The following is an 18,218-nucleotide window of genomic DNA, read 5'->3' as shown; positions in this document are numbered from 1 at the left end:
TAAGTTGATTAATTTGGGTTTTTGATTTAAAACTGAACAATTGATTATTGATTTGTGAATGTTAGTTTGTTGTGATTGAATTACAAAATCTTGATGTTGTGCTTGTTGTTGTTTTTTTGTGTTTTATTCAGGTTTAATGGTAAAATTAATGTGTTAGAACCTTGGTTTAGTTTCATGGAGCCTATAAATATTAGGGTGTTTTATGGAGGTCATTTTGTGACTAAGAATAATAAAACCATATACCAAAAAACTGATCCAAGCAAATGTTGATCCAATCAGTTTGGCCTAACCCAGTCAAACTTTTTACACCCCGTTTGACCTGTTTCATGGTTGTAAAATTTGCAAGCTCTAAACTCTCTGCCTGGGTTATCATGAGTCCATGGTGTCCTTGTTGCAACTGCAAATCCACAACTGCATTTCACCATAGCACTACAACAAAGAAAACAACGGATTAAGTTCAAAGAAATGTCCTAATTAATTCAATTGATAAGATAAGCCCTAATTCAATTCAAAAGATAACCCTAAATGTTACGAACAAGAAGAAATCAATTGAGATGAAAAATCATAAACTTACCAATTGAAGAAACCTAAAATAGAGCACACCAGATTTAGGAATTTTGGTTGGGGAATTTTCGAATTTGGGGTTAATGAGGAAGAGAGAGAAGAGGTAGTTATATAAGGGTGGGTTATAAGAATGAAATTGGAGCGAGGGAAAGTTAATACCAAATAAAATAAAAGCAGAGAGGGAGGGGGTAAAAAAAAGTCAAGGCCGGAAAATCCCAGTCAATGCTGGAAAATAGGCACCAGGTCTGCTCTTACAAAAAAAATTGAGTTTAAAGGTTGTTTTTCACAAAAAAAAAATTATAAGGTTGTTTCTGACAAAATGACACTTATAAAAAGTTGTTTCTAACAAAAAACTCTTAATTCAAATAAGTAATGAACAAACAAATTCTTGAATGTACCATGCTCACAACACACTCACAACATGTTTGGTAGTCGTTAATAAATTGCGGTAGTATGAATGAATTTTAAGTGTAATGTTATTAGGGAAGCACCCTTTAATTTTTTTCCTGGAGAGATATTTTTCTCTCTATGGGTAAGCAATCTCACCCCTAAGTATTTTTGTCTCTAAGAGAAAACAATTTTCATTACCACCTACAAGGTGGTATTGGATGTGAATGAACATTTAAGAAGAAAAATAGACACTTGATAAATTAGCATTACTATAAAAATGAACAATAATATTATTCATAATCTAACACATTCATTTTCATTACCACTATTTATAACTAACTACTAAACGTGCTGTCGAAGTATAATAAAAGTGGTAAGTAAAGAATGAGGAACGTGTCAATAGTTATGAATTACCCTTGAATATATAATTGAATCTCTGAAGTTGACACTGACACAATATATAAGTAGAGGCCTAGAGACTAGAGAGAGTAAGTGGGGGAGGGGGGGAGGCGCCTCCAGGTAAAAGGAAAAATGAAATTGAGTGTTTGATTTGCTTTTCTTTTTTTCCCATCTTTCATCTTTCCTTCTCTCATTCGAGCATTCCCCATTTTAATATTTTTAAGTATCTAAATAATCTCCTTCACCGTGTTCCCTCCTCTTCTTTTTCTCTCTCCTCTGTATTTGACAGGACTCACATCAGCAATTCAGCACCCTCTAAAAAGTTCATCACTCTTTACGCGTTTGCTTCCTCTCTTTCTTTCTTTCTTTCTTTCTTTCTCTCTCCTCCCATAAAACCAAAACCCTAACCTCTTTAATCTTTATCCAATTTCACTGATACAGTAACTCACTCACTTAATGGACTCCAACTCCAACAAACCCGATCATCCTACTGACTCAACTTGGTCACTCTCACTCCCTACTTCTGACTCTGACAACGTTTTCTTCTTCAACCGAGATTCACATAACAACAACAATCACTTACTCTCTGACTTCCCTTGGTCTTATAACTCATCACACGTCGATGATTATAAACCATCCGATGCTCCAATCACAACAACAACAACAACAGCAACAACAGCTGCAGCAACAGCAAGTAGTAGCGCATCTCAACCTTTACTAGCTGATCAAAGCTCCGATATGACACCAGCCAATCCTTCTGTATCGTCGAGCTCATCCGAGGATCTTGGCAAATCGGCGGTGACACCAGCAGCAGCACTGACTGACACTTCGTGAGTGGCGATCATCGTCTATAGTATTCTTTTTTGTTTGGGGTTTATCCTGATTGAGAGGGTAAAAACTCAAAAAAGTTGTGTCTTATTTTAATCTTCTTCCCTAATTTTATTGGGGATGTCATGGGGTCGGGTAAAGTGAATACACGAAATTTTAGGGGCTTTTTACAAAAACAATAACCAATGGGCACTAGGCGGATACTAATTTTTACCGCCGTTATTGCGGCGGAAATGGCGTGGGAAACAGGCTTAAGTTCTTTCATTTTACTTTTAATAGTAGTAGTATCTTTTTGAAAAATATAGTACGAACATATAGAATAAATCTTGCATTTTAAGCTCAGAAGCTGACCATATATCATGTGTTTTTTTTTTCTTTTTAAATTTCCACCAATTAGCAATGTTTAAAAATTATACTCCATTTTGTAAGAGAATATAATTCTACAGCAAGTTGAGTTCTGAAACTCGTGGGGAATTTAATGGATGGTGAAGATATAATTTCCTAATAATGAAAAAAAGATGCATACTCATCAAATCATCAGTAGTATTTGGGAAGGTGCACATGGGGTTGTAGTATTTCACCGTAAGATCGGTTAATGATAATGATATGAATGTATAATAAGAGGGATAAGACATTGCAGGATCATTACTATTTTTGCTTTAATCATGTTAATCAAACTGTTTGGTGGGTGTTGTATTGTTTCTTAATTAATTTTACTTTGTGGGTTATTAATTTCTTTCAGATGTATGTGGTCCATAATTTATATAAGCCAAATTAGCTAGATTTTTCGGATTAGGTTCTTTGTTTGGTTTTATTAGACCAAGCACTTCACTTGCTGTTAGCTTTGCTTCCTTTGGAATATGCATTTTTATTGCTTACAATAATGTGCTAGCTACTTAATTATGTCATAACTTCATATTTCTTTCTTTTCTATTTTAGTTCATAGATGCTATGAGTCACATGGTTATTATGATTTCTAAATTCTAGAGTTGCTGATCTCTCTATGACCAATAGTGATTAGTGGATCAACCACAAGTGAAATAACCTATTACACTTAGGAGTCGTTTGGATCAACATATGAAATGGAAAGAGAATGAATATGAATAGAGGAGGGGAATGGAAACAAAAATGATTGCCTTTATTGAGTGTTTGGTTCAAGCCAAGGAATGGTAATGAATGGTAACCTTTACCTTCAAGTAATGAATTTTGTTACTTGAGGAGGAGGGGAAGGTAACAAATTGAGAGAATCCATTACTATCAAGTAATGGTAAGGAATTGATGAGGAGTTGAACCAAACAAAAAAAAGAGAATCAGTAATTGATTCCATTTCTTGAAACCCAAAAACAGTGAACCAAACGACTCCTTATATACTTAGATAGAATCACTCGAAGGTTTCCTCTTAATAGGTTTCACGTGATTTTCCTTGTTGGCTACACATATCGTGTCTATTAAAAGTGTTTGGTTAAAAAACAAGTTTTGAAAGCCTCTTTATTAGCCATTCTCTTAAAAGACACTTATGCAACTAATTTAAAGATTTGATCTCAATTTTGGGTGTCAGCTAGCTAGGGTCACACAAAGTAGCTTTCTTAGACATAACTTATGTTACATTACATATATACATACTTCTTGATGCACCTTTACCCTATAAGACTTTACCATAGTTGGGCAGTCATGTTCTTTGCCACATTAAGACACTTTATCTTGTTTTTTTATGAAGAAATTTATTCATTAATTGCAATGTTGTTAGTGTGAAACTGAGGAGCAGCCTCTAAATTCTTGTCTAGTGAAAGTGGAAGGAAGCATGAAATTTCGAAAACCTTTCTTTAGAGTGTTTTTTTTATCAACCTAAAATTTACCCTCAAGAAATTAAATCCTTGAGTTTCTACATAATAATATTCAGAAACAAGGATAATCTTCCTGCTATATAGGTTACAGATAGCCACACAATTTTTATATTTGTTTTGTTATATTGGTGTGGTGGTGGAGAAGATGTATTGCACGTAAGCCACAGTCAAAGTTGACATGCTTCCTTTTTATTAGGCATTATTTGCTTTTCATTTACAAATGATCACATATAAATTAAATGTGGGTTTTTGTAACAGGACCAAGGTTAAGAAAAAGGGGCAAAAGAGGATTAGACAACCGCGATTTGCATTCATGACCAAGAGTGAAGTTGATCATCTTGAAGACGGTTATAGATGGCGGAAATATGGCCAGAAAGCTGTTAAAAACAGTCCATTTCCCAGGTTTGTATGCACATACTATATAAAGAAGTCTACTTTTTCACATTTCAAATATAGTTTTCCCTCCTTGGGATTAGTCTTAATTTTTGGTTTTTTTTATCATTGATAGCCAAAAAAAAAAGTTTGATTATTAGAAATAGCCTTGAGTTATTGGCTATTTTTGAAAATATGGTAATTAACAACCAATTTTTGCCATAAATAATTGTAAAGAAGATTGTTTTTGTCGTAATTAAGGTTTTTAGTGTCTAAAAACATAAATTGTTCTTGACAAACTTTCTTCTGTTCATATCTTTTGTAAAGTTTTAGATAAGACACAAAGGCAAAAATAAATTTTATAAAGGAAACTTATATCATTCTATCTTATGTAGCTATACTTAGTTCAAAAATAACTCTTCCAACAATTATTTTTAATGAAAAATCGTTGTTAATGCGAATTTTCAATTATAGCCAAAACATCGATGTTATTGTTGATAGTAGATTTTTTTTAACCACTAATAGCCAAAGTTAAAGGTTACCACTGAATTTCGCTTTTTTTATTGTCAAAGATTCATAATTTTGTCTATATACCAAATAAAACTTGGTCATATAGCATATTGTTAGATTATATCAATGAAATTTGTAGAAATAGCAAGTGCATAGAAAAAAAAATATGGAGTATGATTTCCTGATTGAATTTAATTTCTAATACATCTAAACTTAAATCAAGAGACAATAAGAGATGGGAGACGATCAAAATAACTGAACTAATATAAAGACTCTCTCTTTCAACTTCCAATGGCTCTGTGTCATTACTAATATTGTTCCCATTTCTATAGCAGGGATGAATCTAATTATTGTCTTATCTAAGTGGAAGTATATGAATTATATTTTTGTATAAAAGGGGCAATATTGATTAAACAAAAAAACCATTTGAGTACATAGTTTAGGCTAGAGTTCCAATATTAGTTACGTCACCCTCAGGTTGATGACATTACTTTATTTAGAATGATGATAATACTATATATTTTGTTTAGCTACGTGCTTTGTGCAATGTCTTTTTATGTTTAATTTATTAAATGGAAGAGATTCTTGTCAGGGAGGCAACAAATATAGCCTATAATTTTTTATACAAAAGAATGTTTGTTCATGTGTGAGATAATGTTTGAAAATTGCATTCTCCAATTAGGTGCAAGTTTGGTGTATTATACTTATATTCCATGCAAGATAGGAGTAAATGATAATAGTTTTTTTTAAAATGCATGAATGAGTGAGTGCAGTTCTCACGCTTTTATCAATTATAATAGTGAAGGGAGAGGCGGTAGCGCGCTCATTAGAGTACCATATCGAATTTCAAGATATTGCCTAGGGTTCACATGATCATCCCAATAATATATTGAAAAATTTATTTTTAGACTGTTTAGCCTTGAGGTTGTATCCTTTAAGCTAATAGCCTAATAGAAGTTGGTAATCGGACTAATTATCTTTCTTAATTAAAAAAAAACTACTAGTTGGCTATTCACATTTACATAAATTCATCAGTTTGAGAATGTCTTTAATGTCCTATTTTTCCTCTTAATTATTTTATGTTACTATAATCCCTAATGTTTCATATGCTCGCTTATTAGATTCTGAGAATTTGTTGGCATGCTTCTATTTGATGGCTTAAAATGATACTACTTTCATAAGCTTATAATATAGAGTACTTTATAGGGCAAGTGGAGTGTCTATGTATCTGAAAAGAATGCAACAAAATATACTTGATGTAATATTGTCTGTCTTCCTACTGACTACTGAGTGGTGAGTGTCAATCTGGCCAGGGTATTATATTCTTCTAACTATTATTTTTGTTGTTCATGATGTATAAGTATAACGGGTTTTTAGTGCTTCCTCTGACCGGGCGGATTCGCCCCGTTTGCCTGGGCGAATCTTTACCATCAAACTGATTTTGCGCCAACAAATTACTAGCTCAAAATTTAATCCTTATTTCATAACATCTCCACTTGGCGTTGGATCAAGAAGATCAATCTCAGGCCCGAGTAGCCCCTCGCTGCTCGGGTGAGACAATGTTTTATTTGAGTTTGAATTTGAGCTCTCGGGCCAACGGGAAGAATTCCACGCACCCGGGTAGAGAGTCAAACATATTGCGTTATTTTTTAGTCTACTTTGATTTATTGGTCTCACATAATAATACACATTAGTTGACATTCGCATTAATCACTTTCCAAAACACATTGAGTCTTTTTTTCTTGTTCATCAAGAATTTTGAGCGCTTCTTGAGTAGTTTCAATCTTCAAGTTTAGGTGAACAGATCTGATGATCATTGTGATAATCTTGGGCAAAGTTAATTAGTAGACTTTATACATTGGTGGCAAAATTCGATTCTAAGACAATGGTAGTACTAGTACCGTAACGTAGTATAATCAAGTCTGTGATCAACAAGGAGTAACTTATTTCTTCTACTCCATCCGTTTCATTATAATCTACACATTTACACTTTTCACGTATATCAATGCAAAACTTTAAGGACATATATCTTTAGTTTTGATTAATTAAGTGTAGGTTTTCAATTATATATTTTCTTTGCAAAATTCTTAACTCCTTCATGTTTTTGAACATTTTACTTTTTGTGAAGTTGCCACACTAGATAGACATATCTGCCACTGTCCACCTAATCTGATTGCAATCTTCATGGCTGGAATCTTTAATTTGAAGCTAACTTATACATAAGATTATTTGTTCGTTTCTTTCCAGCTCATGTTTTATTCATATTCTTGTCGATGTAGTATTCATATAATTCAGATTTGAATATGGTTACTATAGTAATATCTATTGCTATTCAATAAGTCTTGGTTTAGATTATCCTACACTTATATACTGTGACATAATTTTTATTTTTATTTTAAAAATAGGTAAAAGTTACCCTACAACAGAAAATGCAGACCCATCTCATATGTATTTTTATTGAGGTAATAGAGAGTCACATCAGGCAATGATGTTAAGAAGATTCAATGCTAAATTTTGACTTTTACGTATCACCTCTACAAGACTTGATCCACATATTACTTGACCTTGTTATTAGTTTTTTCGTAGTGGTAATGTTTTTTAAGAAAATTGGTAAGTAGAATTCCTCTAGGCTGTCCTCGCACAGGGCTCCCATCCAGAGGCCCATTACAAGCCAGACACCCCAACCCCCTCCCCCCTCCCCCCCTTAAATCCCAAGCAAATGCTTGGGGGTAGGAACTGAACCCTAAACCTTGTTAAGGAAGATGAGAAAGCTCATCACTTAGCTTGAGCCAACCCTAATTTCTTTTTCGTAGTGTTTTGTGATGTAGTGAAAAGTAAAGACTTATATGTTTGTTAGGTTAAAATTTGTCAATATTAGCATTACGACATACATATATACCACTTGTTAGAGATCATTTGTTGTTTATTTGATTGGCTTACAGGAGCTACTACCGCTGCACCAACAGTAAATGCAGTGTTAAGAAAAGGGTAGAACGCTCTTCTGAAGATCCTAGCATAGTGATCACTACATATGAAGGGCAACATTGTCACCATACAATTGGATTTCCAAGAAGTAGTGGATTCCTTAGCCATGAAGGTGCCTTTCTTGGGCAGTTTGCTCCTCCAATGTCATCTCACTCGTCGTTAGTCTATCCAGGAATGCATTTCTCGCAGGAGAATACAGTGAATAGCAGCATTGCACAAGCTGCTGCTGCTGCTTCAGTTAGTACTGTGCACCAGACTCATCATCATCAACAAACCCCAAGTAATACGAGAGACTCACCTTTGGTTGTGTCTCAATTAACTCAAGATCATCAAATGCCGCCTCTTAGCAGTGGTGAGGGATTGCTAGGCGATATTGTGCCTCCTGGAATGCGAAATCCGTGACTTGGAGATAACAACACGGTATGTATCGTACATGTATGTTATTTTATACTCCCTCCGTCTCTTAAAGATTCTCATTTTCTTTTTTGGATTTGGTCCCGTATATTTAACTTTTCATTCAAGTTAATGAAAGTGAAAAGTATGATCAATTAATCAGAAAACATATGAACTCATGTTTAATTAAAGTTAAGTTGGACTTATCATTTAGCTATGGCTAACTAGGGAAAGATGCATTATACTTGAATACAATTGTAATAATTAATAAAGGGATAATTTATTCTCTAGGGTAATATTGTCATTTTGCTCTCGTCTTTCTTAGTTTTGCTTTCTTCACCGTGAAATCCATTATTTGACCGCTTCCTAGCTTTTATTATTGATTATGTTTCTAAAATCTTAGCACTATTTGGAATAATATAGAAGATTCTAATTTTTTTTAGGGGTCTTTTGATTCGTTTTAATTTTCGCTTTGCTCATATCAAATCTTCATAATGTTTCTAAATACTTCCTCCGTTTAAAAATATAAGGCATTTACACTTTACGAAAATTTACTTTATCTCTCATAATATGGTAAACAAAAATTATAAAAACTATATCGTTGGATCCGTCTTGAAAAATACTATAATAACATTATTTTTTTTAAAAAAATTATCAACATAAATTGAGATTGAGTAATTAACGATCAAAGTCCGACATCGAATATCATGCATGTCTTATATTTTAAAACGGAAGAAGTATGTAATTACGTATATTTCTGATCAAGGATATGCATTCACAAATGTACATGTCAAACTAAGAACAGATAGAGTATCTGGTTTTTTTTCCTAAAAAAATTTTTGTTTCAAAATCTATCTCTATCTTAAGCTTATTTTTCAAATAAAATTACTCGTTTAATGTTATCTTTCAAAAAATGCAGTAATGTATTGATACCATGTATGGAAACCTCAAGTTAGCTAATTCAGCTAATTAGAAGTTTAGAACATCAAGATGTATTTTTTTTTTTTTTTTTTGTAATTGCTTATTTAGTTATTTTTATTCTACATGAATTACCAAATTTTGGGGCTTCATTACATTTCATACGCTCCTTGCAGCAGAAAAAATAAAAGTCCATTACTTTTACTTTATTTTGTCCATTACTTTTTATTACATATTGTCACCCATCGCAGTTTGGAGTACCATATATGCTGAAAAGTCAAAATTGGTTTTATGAATGGAAGTCCAACCAAAAATTCACATTTTAAATTTTAGAAACTTCACATTCCTAATTAACTGTCCAGCCGCAACTTCTATTTTGCTTTTCTCCAAACATATAATTTATTTTCTTCAAATTTTTATTTGTATAGATGTTACAAATTTATAATGTAAAATACACAATAAAATTTATATGATATTATTATTTTCAACAATTTTGATTTGTATAGGGCATTAATGAAAATAAAAGTAATGTATTGATATTGGAACTTAGAATAGATGGTATAGATCTCCGTTATATAAGCTACTGGAGGAGGTGTAGTATCCCCCTTAAAATGATTAGAATACCTGTTAATAATTTATAAAAACGTCTTTTTATTAAAAAAATTAATATGAGAATTAATGCAACTTGTCATATGAGTAAATCAAAAATGAAATACGTAATTAGTCACTATTGATAACTTGACAAAAAAGATTGATGCAACCAAATTCACAAAATTAATTAGAATCTTCAATCAAAAAAAGTTAGTGATATATCGTGACAACATACTACTTTGTATTTATCGAGTTCAAACAATATGATTTATTAACATTTATAATCATTAAAAAACTATAGTAAAGTCGCGACTCGCGAATAAGGAATTATTAAATCATTGACCCAATTTTTCAGTGTTCTTCTTTAATTTAAAAAGATAATAACATATACAAATTACAAAAGAACCTCCAATAATGTACATTAATAACAAAATAATTTTAGATCAAAAAAACATGTCCATTCGTATATATAGGTATATAAACTTATTTACGTATGTATCGCGTGCATATACGACTAGTGACAAAGAATAAAAAAGGGCGTCACCATTTTGGAGGAAATATTCCCCCTCTTAATAAAATCAGTACCTTATCACATTTACCACAAGTCCACAACCGCTATCCACCTTCATTTCTTTTTTTTTACTACCCCTCCGCCCTAATGTATTACCCCCAATCCAATTATGTCCATCTATATTGCGTGCGTAAATAGTCAAACTGTCAGATTATAGTAGTGATATAGCGAAACTCAAATTCTTGATAACCATCCCCAAAACTTAACGACCTAATTAGCGAGCATCAAGATTCTTTCTTCTATGTTTCTAGCTTATTAAATCATATGTGGTGGATGCATGTTGATAGAAGTGGGGTCACTTGACCCTACTTGGAGTAAAATAATATGAGAAAAAACCTAATTTTTAGTGCATAAATGTATATAAAAGTGTCAATTATTAGTAGTACAAGAGACCCCACTCAACATTGTTTCAGATACTTATTTCGAGTACTTATGATTAGTGACACTATTGCATATAATTTCTAGATCCGCCATATGTCCCCAGCTAATGCATATATCAAATGAAGAAGCCAGCCAACGAAAGAAAATATGATCAAATGATACAATTGAAAAATAGTGTGATGACCCGAATACTCTTGGTTAACGATAAACCAACAATAAATGGTAGGGCAAACGTATTGCTCGTGATATGGACTGTGAGTTTGTTTTCCTTGGGGCCATGCACCATGATACCAAATTCAAATTTTAGAATATATAATTTCTTGTTGCTATGAAGATCTCTATTTCAAGATTTTCTTCTTTGGTCTTGTAGATTCGTGATCTTCCTCCCCTTTTGTGGTTTGCTTCATGTGGGAAAAAAATTATTCATGTTGACCATCATAAATACCCTTTTTGCACATATGTCCAACAAGGTTCACCCACCATTTATGTAAGCTTTTTTCTATATTTAAGCTAACATATAAGATATAGGTTCACTAAGAAATGATAATTGATAAGTGGTGTTTTGGGACCCCTATTGGCCCTAAAGAAATATAGGTGTTCATAGTCATGATCTCACACTAATATACTAAAAGTAGATTTATTTACTATTGAATATATGGGTGAGATGAATTTCTCCAATTATGATTTTCGTCAAAATTATAGAGACATAGGAAAATATGTGACATTTGTTGGCCAACGACTACGGATGTGCATGCATCTCATGTGATCGTGTCGAATTTGTCGATACATGTATTACAAGTATTGGTGGGTACACATTTAAAAAAATGAGGTGCAATAGAAACAAGATGTGAATCATTAGCTGAATTCACTCGATATTTTTTTAGATACGCTCCTATTTAAAAGAAGATCTTTTCATATATGAATATATCTAAAGGTCCAAGTTCAAGGTAATAACTAATTACAATCCATTCCTAAAAAGGTTGGCCCTTCATTGCGCTGAAAAAGCAATTTATTTTGATGTCAAAGGCTTAAAAAGGGACTACTTTGGATAATGCTTGAAGATTTAGTTCCAAGATTTAATGCACCAAAGCTCCATTGACTAGTCACCTTTCTATGAGATTTAATTTGCTTTTTTCCACCACAACTTTTGGGTGACTATATGCAGTCCATTATCCTACACCCACTTTTTCTACTGCCTCTCAAATTCTCTTTCATCACATCAAATTGTAATCTAGAAACTCCCTTTCAATCACGTTCATATAATATGAATCTTGCATATTTTATAGTTTATACTACTTTCTCATAACCCTATTCTAGTTCGTTTACATGAATGACTTGCTATAGATATACTAGTTTTGTATGATACGTGCGAAAACAAATAAAATGTCAATTGTGTAATAATATATACGAAAAATTATTCATAAAGTTCATTGTATAATTTTCTTCTTTTAATTTTTTGAAAACCAATAAATCAAAGATGATGTAAATATTTTGTTAATTGAGGGTATAATGGTAAAAGATGGTGAATTTGTATTTTATTACTTAAGAGTATAAAAGGATTTACCATTTTTAGTGCCCCCTCCTCTTCTCTTATATAATAGAGATATATATTGATAGTTATGTACTCTCTATCTTTGGCGGATCCAGCGTGGGTTCAGTGGGTTCAACTGAAACCACGCGGATCCTGGGAAGAAATTGGAGTTTCAAGGAAAAGAAAAACCGCTTATAACAAAACGCGCACAAAATAATAAAGTGTCATGCATTATGGCTCAGTGGTCTGGCCGCGTCAATTTTAACACCTTGGCGTGCAAGGTCGCGGGATCAAGTCCCGGAATCTTGTGTTTTTATTATTATTGCAACTCATGTTTTTTTTTTCTTTGGTTTTTTTCCCTGTTTCTCAATGCTCCATTTTGTAGCTTTCCTTCTCAATTTACAAAAATTCCCTCCACCAAGTACTAATACTCCGTTTCATTCCTCCTTTCTTTTCCCTTAAAAAAATCAACTTTTCTTCAAATTTCTTTGTTTAAGCAATCAATTATCGATAACACTAATAATTTATTAGCAAACTGCATTACAAAGAGCTTATTGTGAGTGATTTTTTAATTATATATGTTAGATTTCACTTTTTTTATTGTTAATAGTATTTCATATTTTTTTTCTTTCACCTGTGAAATTATTAGAGTTTCCTATACTTATTTTTCTTGAAGGGAACATATCAAAATTTATCAATATGTTAAAAAGAAAGAGTTTTTATTTTAAAATAATAGTTGTAAATACATATTTGTTGATCTCATTAAAAAAATTAAATTAAAAATTACGAACTCAAAATATAATCAACCAGTAAAGTATTAATATTGCATGTGGCATATAAGGCTAGTTTTGGTTCTACATTTGAATAAGTTCGAACCCACGTGTCCCAATTCCTGGATTCGCCACTGCTCTCTATATATTTTCCTTTTGGTTTTATTTGTTTGTTTCTTTCATAGGTCACATACCTCGTTTACTAAATTCATCCCTCGAAAAATAATACTAGTTTTCAAATTTTTACTTCCTGCTTGCTTCATTGTCAATCTAAATGTATTTTTCAATGAAACCAAAATAAAAATCACATGTGTGGATCCAATATTTGGACTAATCATCTGATCCTCTATATAAAATTGAGCGACTTACATGTACGTAACTTTAGTAGCTCCGTAATATCTTTTGTTTGCAAGGATATAATATCAATATACCTATAGTAGAGATTTGTTAGTCGTAATTATTGGATAATATTATATGTAAAGGGATAATATTATATTGTAAAGGGTAGAAAGGTACTTTCATAGTTATAGGCTTGTATTATAAACACTCTATCCAATAGTAATGTTCGATAGTCTTACCCAGTTTATATACTTCTCGTACTTGTGAGTCTACACACCATGCTGAGTTTATACTTCCTCGTACTTCCTCTAGGAGTATGTATATGCTCGATTACTACAAGGTCATTCTCAAGATAATGGAGCATTAACTAGGTATGATGTTCATAATGCATGAGGGCATTAATTTAGGCAATATAATGTTCAAATATGTTTTAGGTTTTAATTAGTCTGATCATATCATGGATGACATTTTTTAATGGCAGTGATTAGCAAGGCTATGTGGTTGGGTCGTGATGAATTGATGATGATGATGTACTACTTAAAAATGCGGTCAACGAAATTAACAGTGCATGGTAATTCTACATTAGCACTGTTAATGAGATCTTAACACAACTACAAAAGTGGATTTGCAATTATCTTCAAGGCAAACAACTCATCAGATTAACTAGCTAGATACAGATTTTATATGGTATCACTCAACGACATACCTTTGCATTGTTGGTTCGTAATTTTATATAAAATATCCAGCATGTGTATAAAGTGCAGATCTCCTCACATCATCTCTAATTATCCTCTTGATTCTCTTTCTTTCCCGTTGAATTAAAAGAAAAAGGTGAAATTTGTATGTATTTTTTCATCATTTATGGACCGTCATATTACTTATTGTAATAGATAATACTTTCTCGATGGAAATTTATATCATATACTCGGGTGTACCATGCTCATGATACACTCGAGAGTCTAGGCTATTTTTTTGCTCATTGCTTATTTGAAACCTCTTAAGGAGCATAATTACATAATAGGAGTTTCAAATAATTAAATGAGCAAAAAATAGCCTTAAGTACGATGCACATGATACACCTGGATTTATGAATAAATCACTCTTTTTAGAAGAATTTAAAAGCATCTCATAAAGATAAAGTCAAGAATTGTAAGATACTCTATATATTATTTAATTTAATTGCTGATAATTGTCTATTGATATATATGCTCTGATCTCTTGTGTGTTTTTCATTTTTCAAAACTGATTTTTTTTTTGAGGTAATTCTATTACTTTCACTTTGTAATTTGTATGGCGTTTACGTGACTGTTAAAAAAAGATTTTAAGCAAAAGCTGTTGGGGGTGGATTTCGATGTTGATACGTTCACTGCCGACATCACATTTCGATTTACTTTTTCACTTTCCGGTTTTTTTTACCTTTAGCTCTTGACTATTTTTTTACCCTTTTACACTTTTATAGGTTGCTTAGTCTTGTCTCGAGTCATTTTACTCATCAATTTACTATTTTAGGTCAGCCTTTGTGAGTTGCCTAAATTATTTTCTGCAACTGCAAGCATTGCATGGTGAACAGATATATGTACGATAAAAATAGCTGTTGCATAAGGAATTAATTGTCACAATAAGTCAATAAGTGTTGGTACTAATGGTAAGGTGTTAGAAGTTAGGAGTAACTACTAAAATAGTTTTTGAAATTAATTAGTGTTAATATATTTATCTACTGAATTAGTCAAAGAATATATTCCATCCGTTCAAAATTATAAGGCATGTAAATCACTTTTACATATTTGAAGAATTTAGTTAATTTTAATTAGATTTGCATAAGTAATTAGAATTGACATCAAATATTGTATTGATAATAATACAAAATAACTATAATATTTTCTTGATAGTATGAAGTTGCACTTAGTTTTACATTGGTATTATAGAATGCCTTATAATTTGAAACAATATTATTTTAGCTAATTTACCTTATAATTATGTTCTACTTTTAGAAGGTACTCTAAAAGTTATATTTACTTTCAATATTAAATTTATGAGGTCAATTTTAAAACCCTTTCTCAGGCAGTTTAACAAACCTTAAGCACTAATTCACCAAATATTACTTTTCACCTTTAATACAATATATTACATTAGAACTACTTTTTATCTTCGGATTCGATTTTTTGCACAAATTTAACGTAAGTGAAATGATAGAGATAAAAAGTGAGTAGATAAAGATAGAAACAACTTTTTATAAAAGTTAGAAATTACTTACAAAAAAATATTAAAATTGAATTGGAACATCCAACAAAAAATATGAGGGCTATAAATTTGGGACAAAGAGTGTATTTCTCATTAGTTTATTTTGTATATTATTATTATTATTATTATTATTATTATTATTATTATTATTATTATTATTACAATTATTATAAATTTCTTAATTTTGGAAGTTTCAGGCACCGCCACGTAAACATTAAAAAAATTATAGTAGTGAAATATATATTCCCTTCGTCTCGAATTATTGACAATGGGGAAATTAGGTCGTCACTAATCTCCTAAAGTCAAACAAATCCTAACAAATCACTAACCTAAGTATAATAGCAAGTAAATGTCATTCTTCCACAGAAGCTAAGGGTAATCACCGAAAATGTTAAATTATAATAAGCTAGGCTAAGATATAGTTAAGAGATTTGTCAATTACCAACTAATAACTATTAAATAAAAGGAACTAGGGTAGGAAAATTCACCAATTATTTCAAACATGAAGAATTAGGCAAATAAGGTCGGAGTACTCTAAAGAGAATTAATCATAGGGTTCATCTCACAAATCCCTAATTACTCCTTCAACCTAAAGAGGGTTACTCAAATTGGAGATTATGTCATATTTTCATGCAACAAACCCCAACTTAGGAACATGAATGACAAGATGACTAATTAAACTCCTTACCTTAAACCTCTATTTTCATGCATGTTTAGCTAAGTGAATATACAAGGAGTCAAGTCTTCAATTTCATCTCTCAATCCCTTATTGAAGTGACTAATAATTAAGCTTCCATGGAGGCCAACAAAAAAAACCAACAATAAAACTCCTATCGCTCATTTAATTTCATTTTCTAAAATAACCCTAGATATGACCCAAAAGCTCATGATATCATTAATGGCTTCATCCCCTCCCAAGCAAAATAACTACTCACAAGTCATAACAAATTTTAAATGAAATAAACAACAACTAAAAATATAAAATCAAACTCTAATCTAGGATCAACAAGTAAATAGAGTCAAAATGACATGGAAATAAGTAAATAAAGCAACAAAATATGAGAGAGAGTGAGAAATTCTCATTGAAATTGCAAGGAGCCTCCAAATCTTCAAGTTTTCTTCTTAGATTCTTCAAATTCCAAGCTTTTTAACAAGTTTCTCTCACTTCTCTCTCTAGAAGATGAGAGTTTCTCTCTCTAAAAATCCTAAGTAAAAATTCTAACTAAGCTTCTGGAGCTAGCCCTCCTTCCTCACCTTCAAAAGTTAGGGATTCGTCCTTTTAAAATATTTAAACATTACATCATTAAACGGGTCGAAAAACAGGGATTTTCGCACAGGTCAAGTGGCGCGGGTGCTCCATATAGTTTGGAGCGGGCTCTCCATACAATTTCGAGCAGGTAGAATGTTTTCTGCGCCTCTGCCGCGGTCGCGCCAAACAATACAGCGCAGGTGCACCGTTCTGGCAGACGCGCCTGACTTCAGAGAGTTTTAGCTCTTTCATTTTTCATCTGAATCGATATTGTGACCACTCGTTAGAAAGCTATCAAGCTAAACTTTCATATCCAAATTGAATCATCGAAAAATATTATTTGTGATGAAAGTTATGACCGTTTTAATATAATCCTTGTGCACAAATCCTTTCAAAAGCTCTTATTTTAGCAAAATTGCTCCACTATATGCTTGGTGTGTGGTATGAAGACCTCTAAGGTTGATCCTACAACATCAAATACAAATAAGCATTACCAAACCCTATATAAACAGCGAAAATAACTAATTCACAAATGAGCTACAAATAACTCCATTATTCTAAATTATGCAAAATAAACTAGCAAATGATAAATGAAGAGGAAAAATGATTCTAAACATGAGAAAAATTAGGTATTTAAGTGGTACAAATATCACTCGTCAGTTATTCAGTTTTTTCTTTTTACATCAAAGTTTATCATGTTTGACCATTATGAGATCACTATTTTCCTTTGAATATGTGTTTATAAAATATTAACTTTTAATATTAATGGTTGAATGTGGATCTAAGACAACATGATCAAAAGGAAATTTAGTACACTATCATAAGACAAATGGAGTTATTTCATACACTATCAAAGGAACAATATTGCATGACACTCTTCTTAAACTTATAATAAACATGTTGACGATCTCAATTAAAAATATTAAGGGGGTGTTTTATTTGAGATATTTAGGAAAGGGCAAGGGAATCAAGTAAGTTGATTACCTTACTTAATGTTTGTTTGGTCAATTTAATGATTTCTTTACCCTAACTTTACCTTCAAATTAAAGTCCTCTACATACATTTCCATCTCCCCCAAGGGTTTCACTTACCCTTTCCTTGAGACACTATTGACCCAACACCAACACCACCACCACCACCCACCGACACCCCTCCACTATAACCACCATAACCGCTGCACCCCCACCATCGTCACCTCAACAACCTGTCGGAATACGTCTACCAACCTTGAAAAACCACCCCCATCCACCGCCAAACCCTCCACCACCCTCGAAAAACTACCTCTTCCCCGAAAAACCAAACCCGCTCACCTCAAAATCCACCATTCACCAAGAAACTTCCT

General features: G+C 32.2%; 1 protein-coding gene across 4 annotated transcripts; it reads left to right on the top strand.

The window, feature by feature from the left end:
* The first annotated feature begins 1,503 nt into the window (after positions 1-1,503).
* LOC104895814 (probable WRKY transcription factor 57) lies at positions 1,504-14,233 on the top strand. 4 transcript variants are annotated; one of them, XR_790365.4, is made up of 5 exons: positions 1,504-2,183; positions 4,284-4,427; positions 7,850-8,312; positions 13,699-13,757; positions 13,868-14,233. XR_790365.4 is itself a non-coding variant. In XM_010682426.4 (4 exons), exons 1-3 carry the CDS (start codon positions 1,810-1,812, stop codon positions 8,292-8,294), a joined length of 963 nt encoding a protein of 320 aa, XP_010680728.3. In that variant the 5' UTR covers positions 1,504-1,809; the 3' UTR covers positions 8,295-8,312; positions 13,868-14,233. The 4 variants fall into 4 exon arrangements, 3 of the variants coding, with proteins under 3 accessions (XP_010680728.3, XP_019105751.3, XP_048501831.2); XM_010682426.4 differs by lacking the exon at positions 13,699-13,757; XM_019250206.3 differs by lacking the exon at positions 13,699-13,757 and having other exon boundaries at positions 7,850-8,327.
* Positions 14,234-18,218: the final 3,985 nt, after the last annotated feature.

Source organism: Beta vulgaris, chromosome 6, assembly GCF_026745355.1.
Source record: "Beta vulgaris subsp. vulgaris cultivar EL10 chromosome 6, EL10.2, whole genome shotgun sequence".
Lineage (NCBI taxonomy): Eukaryota > Viridiplantae > Streptophyta > Magnoliopsida > Caryophyllales > Amaranthaceae > Beta > Beta vulgaris.
The sequence above is the reverse complement of the archived record's forward strand: the minus strand, read 5'-3'. Positions and strand labels throughout refer to the sequence as shown.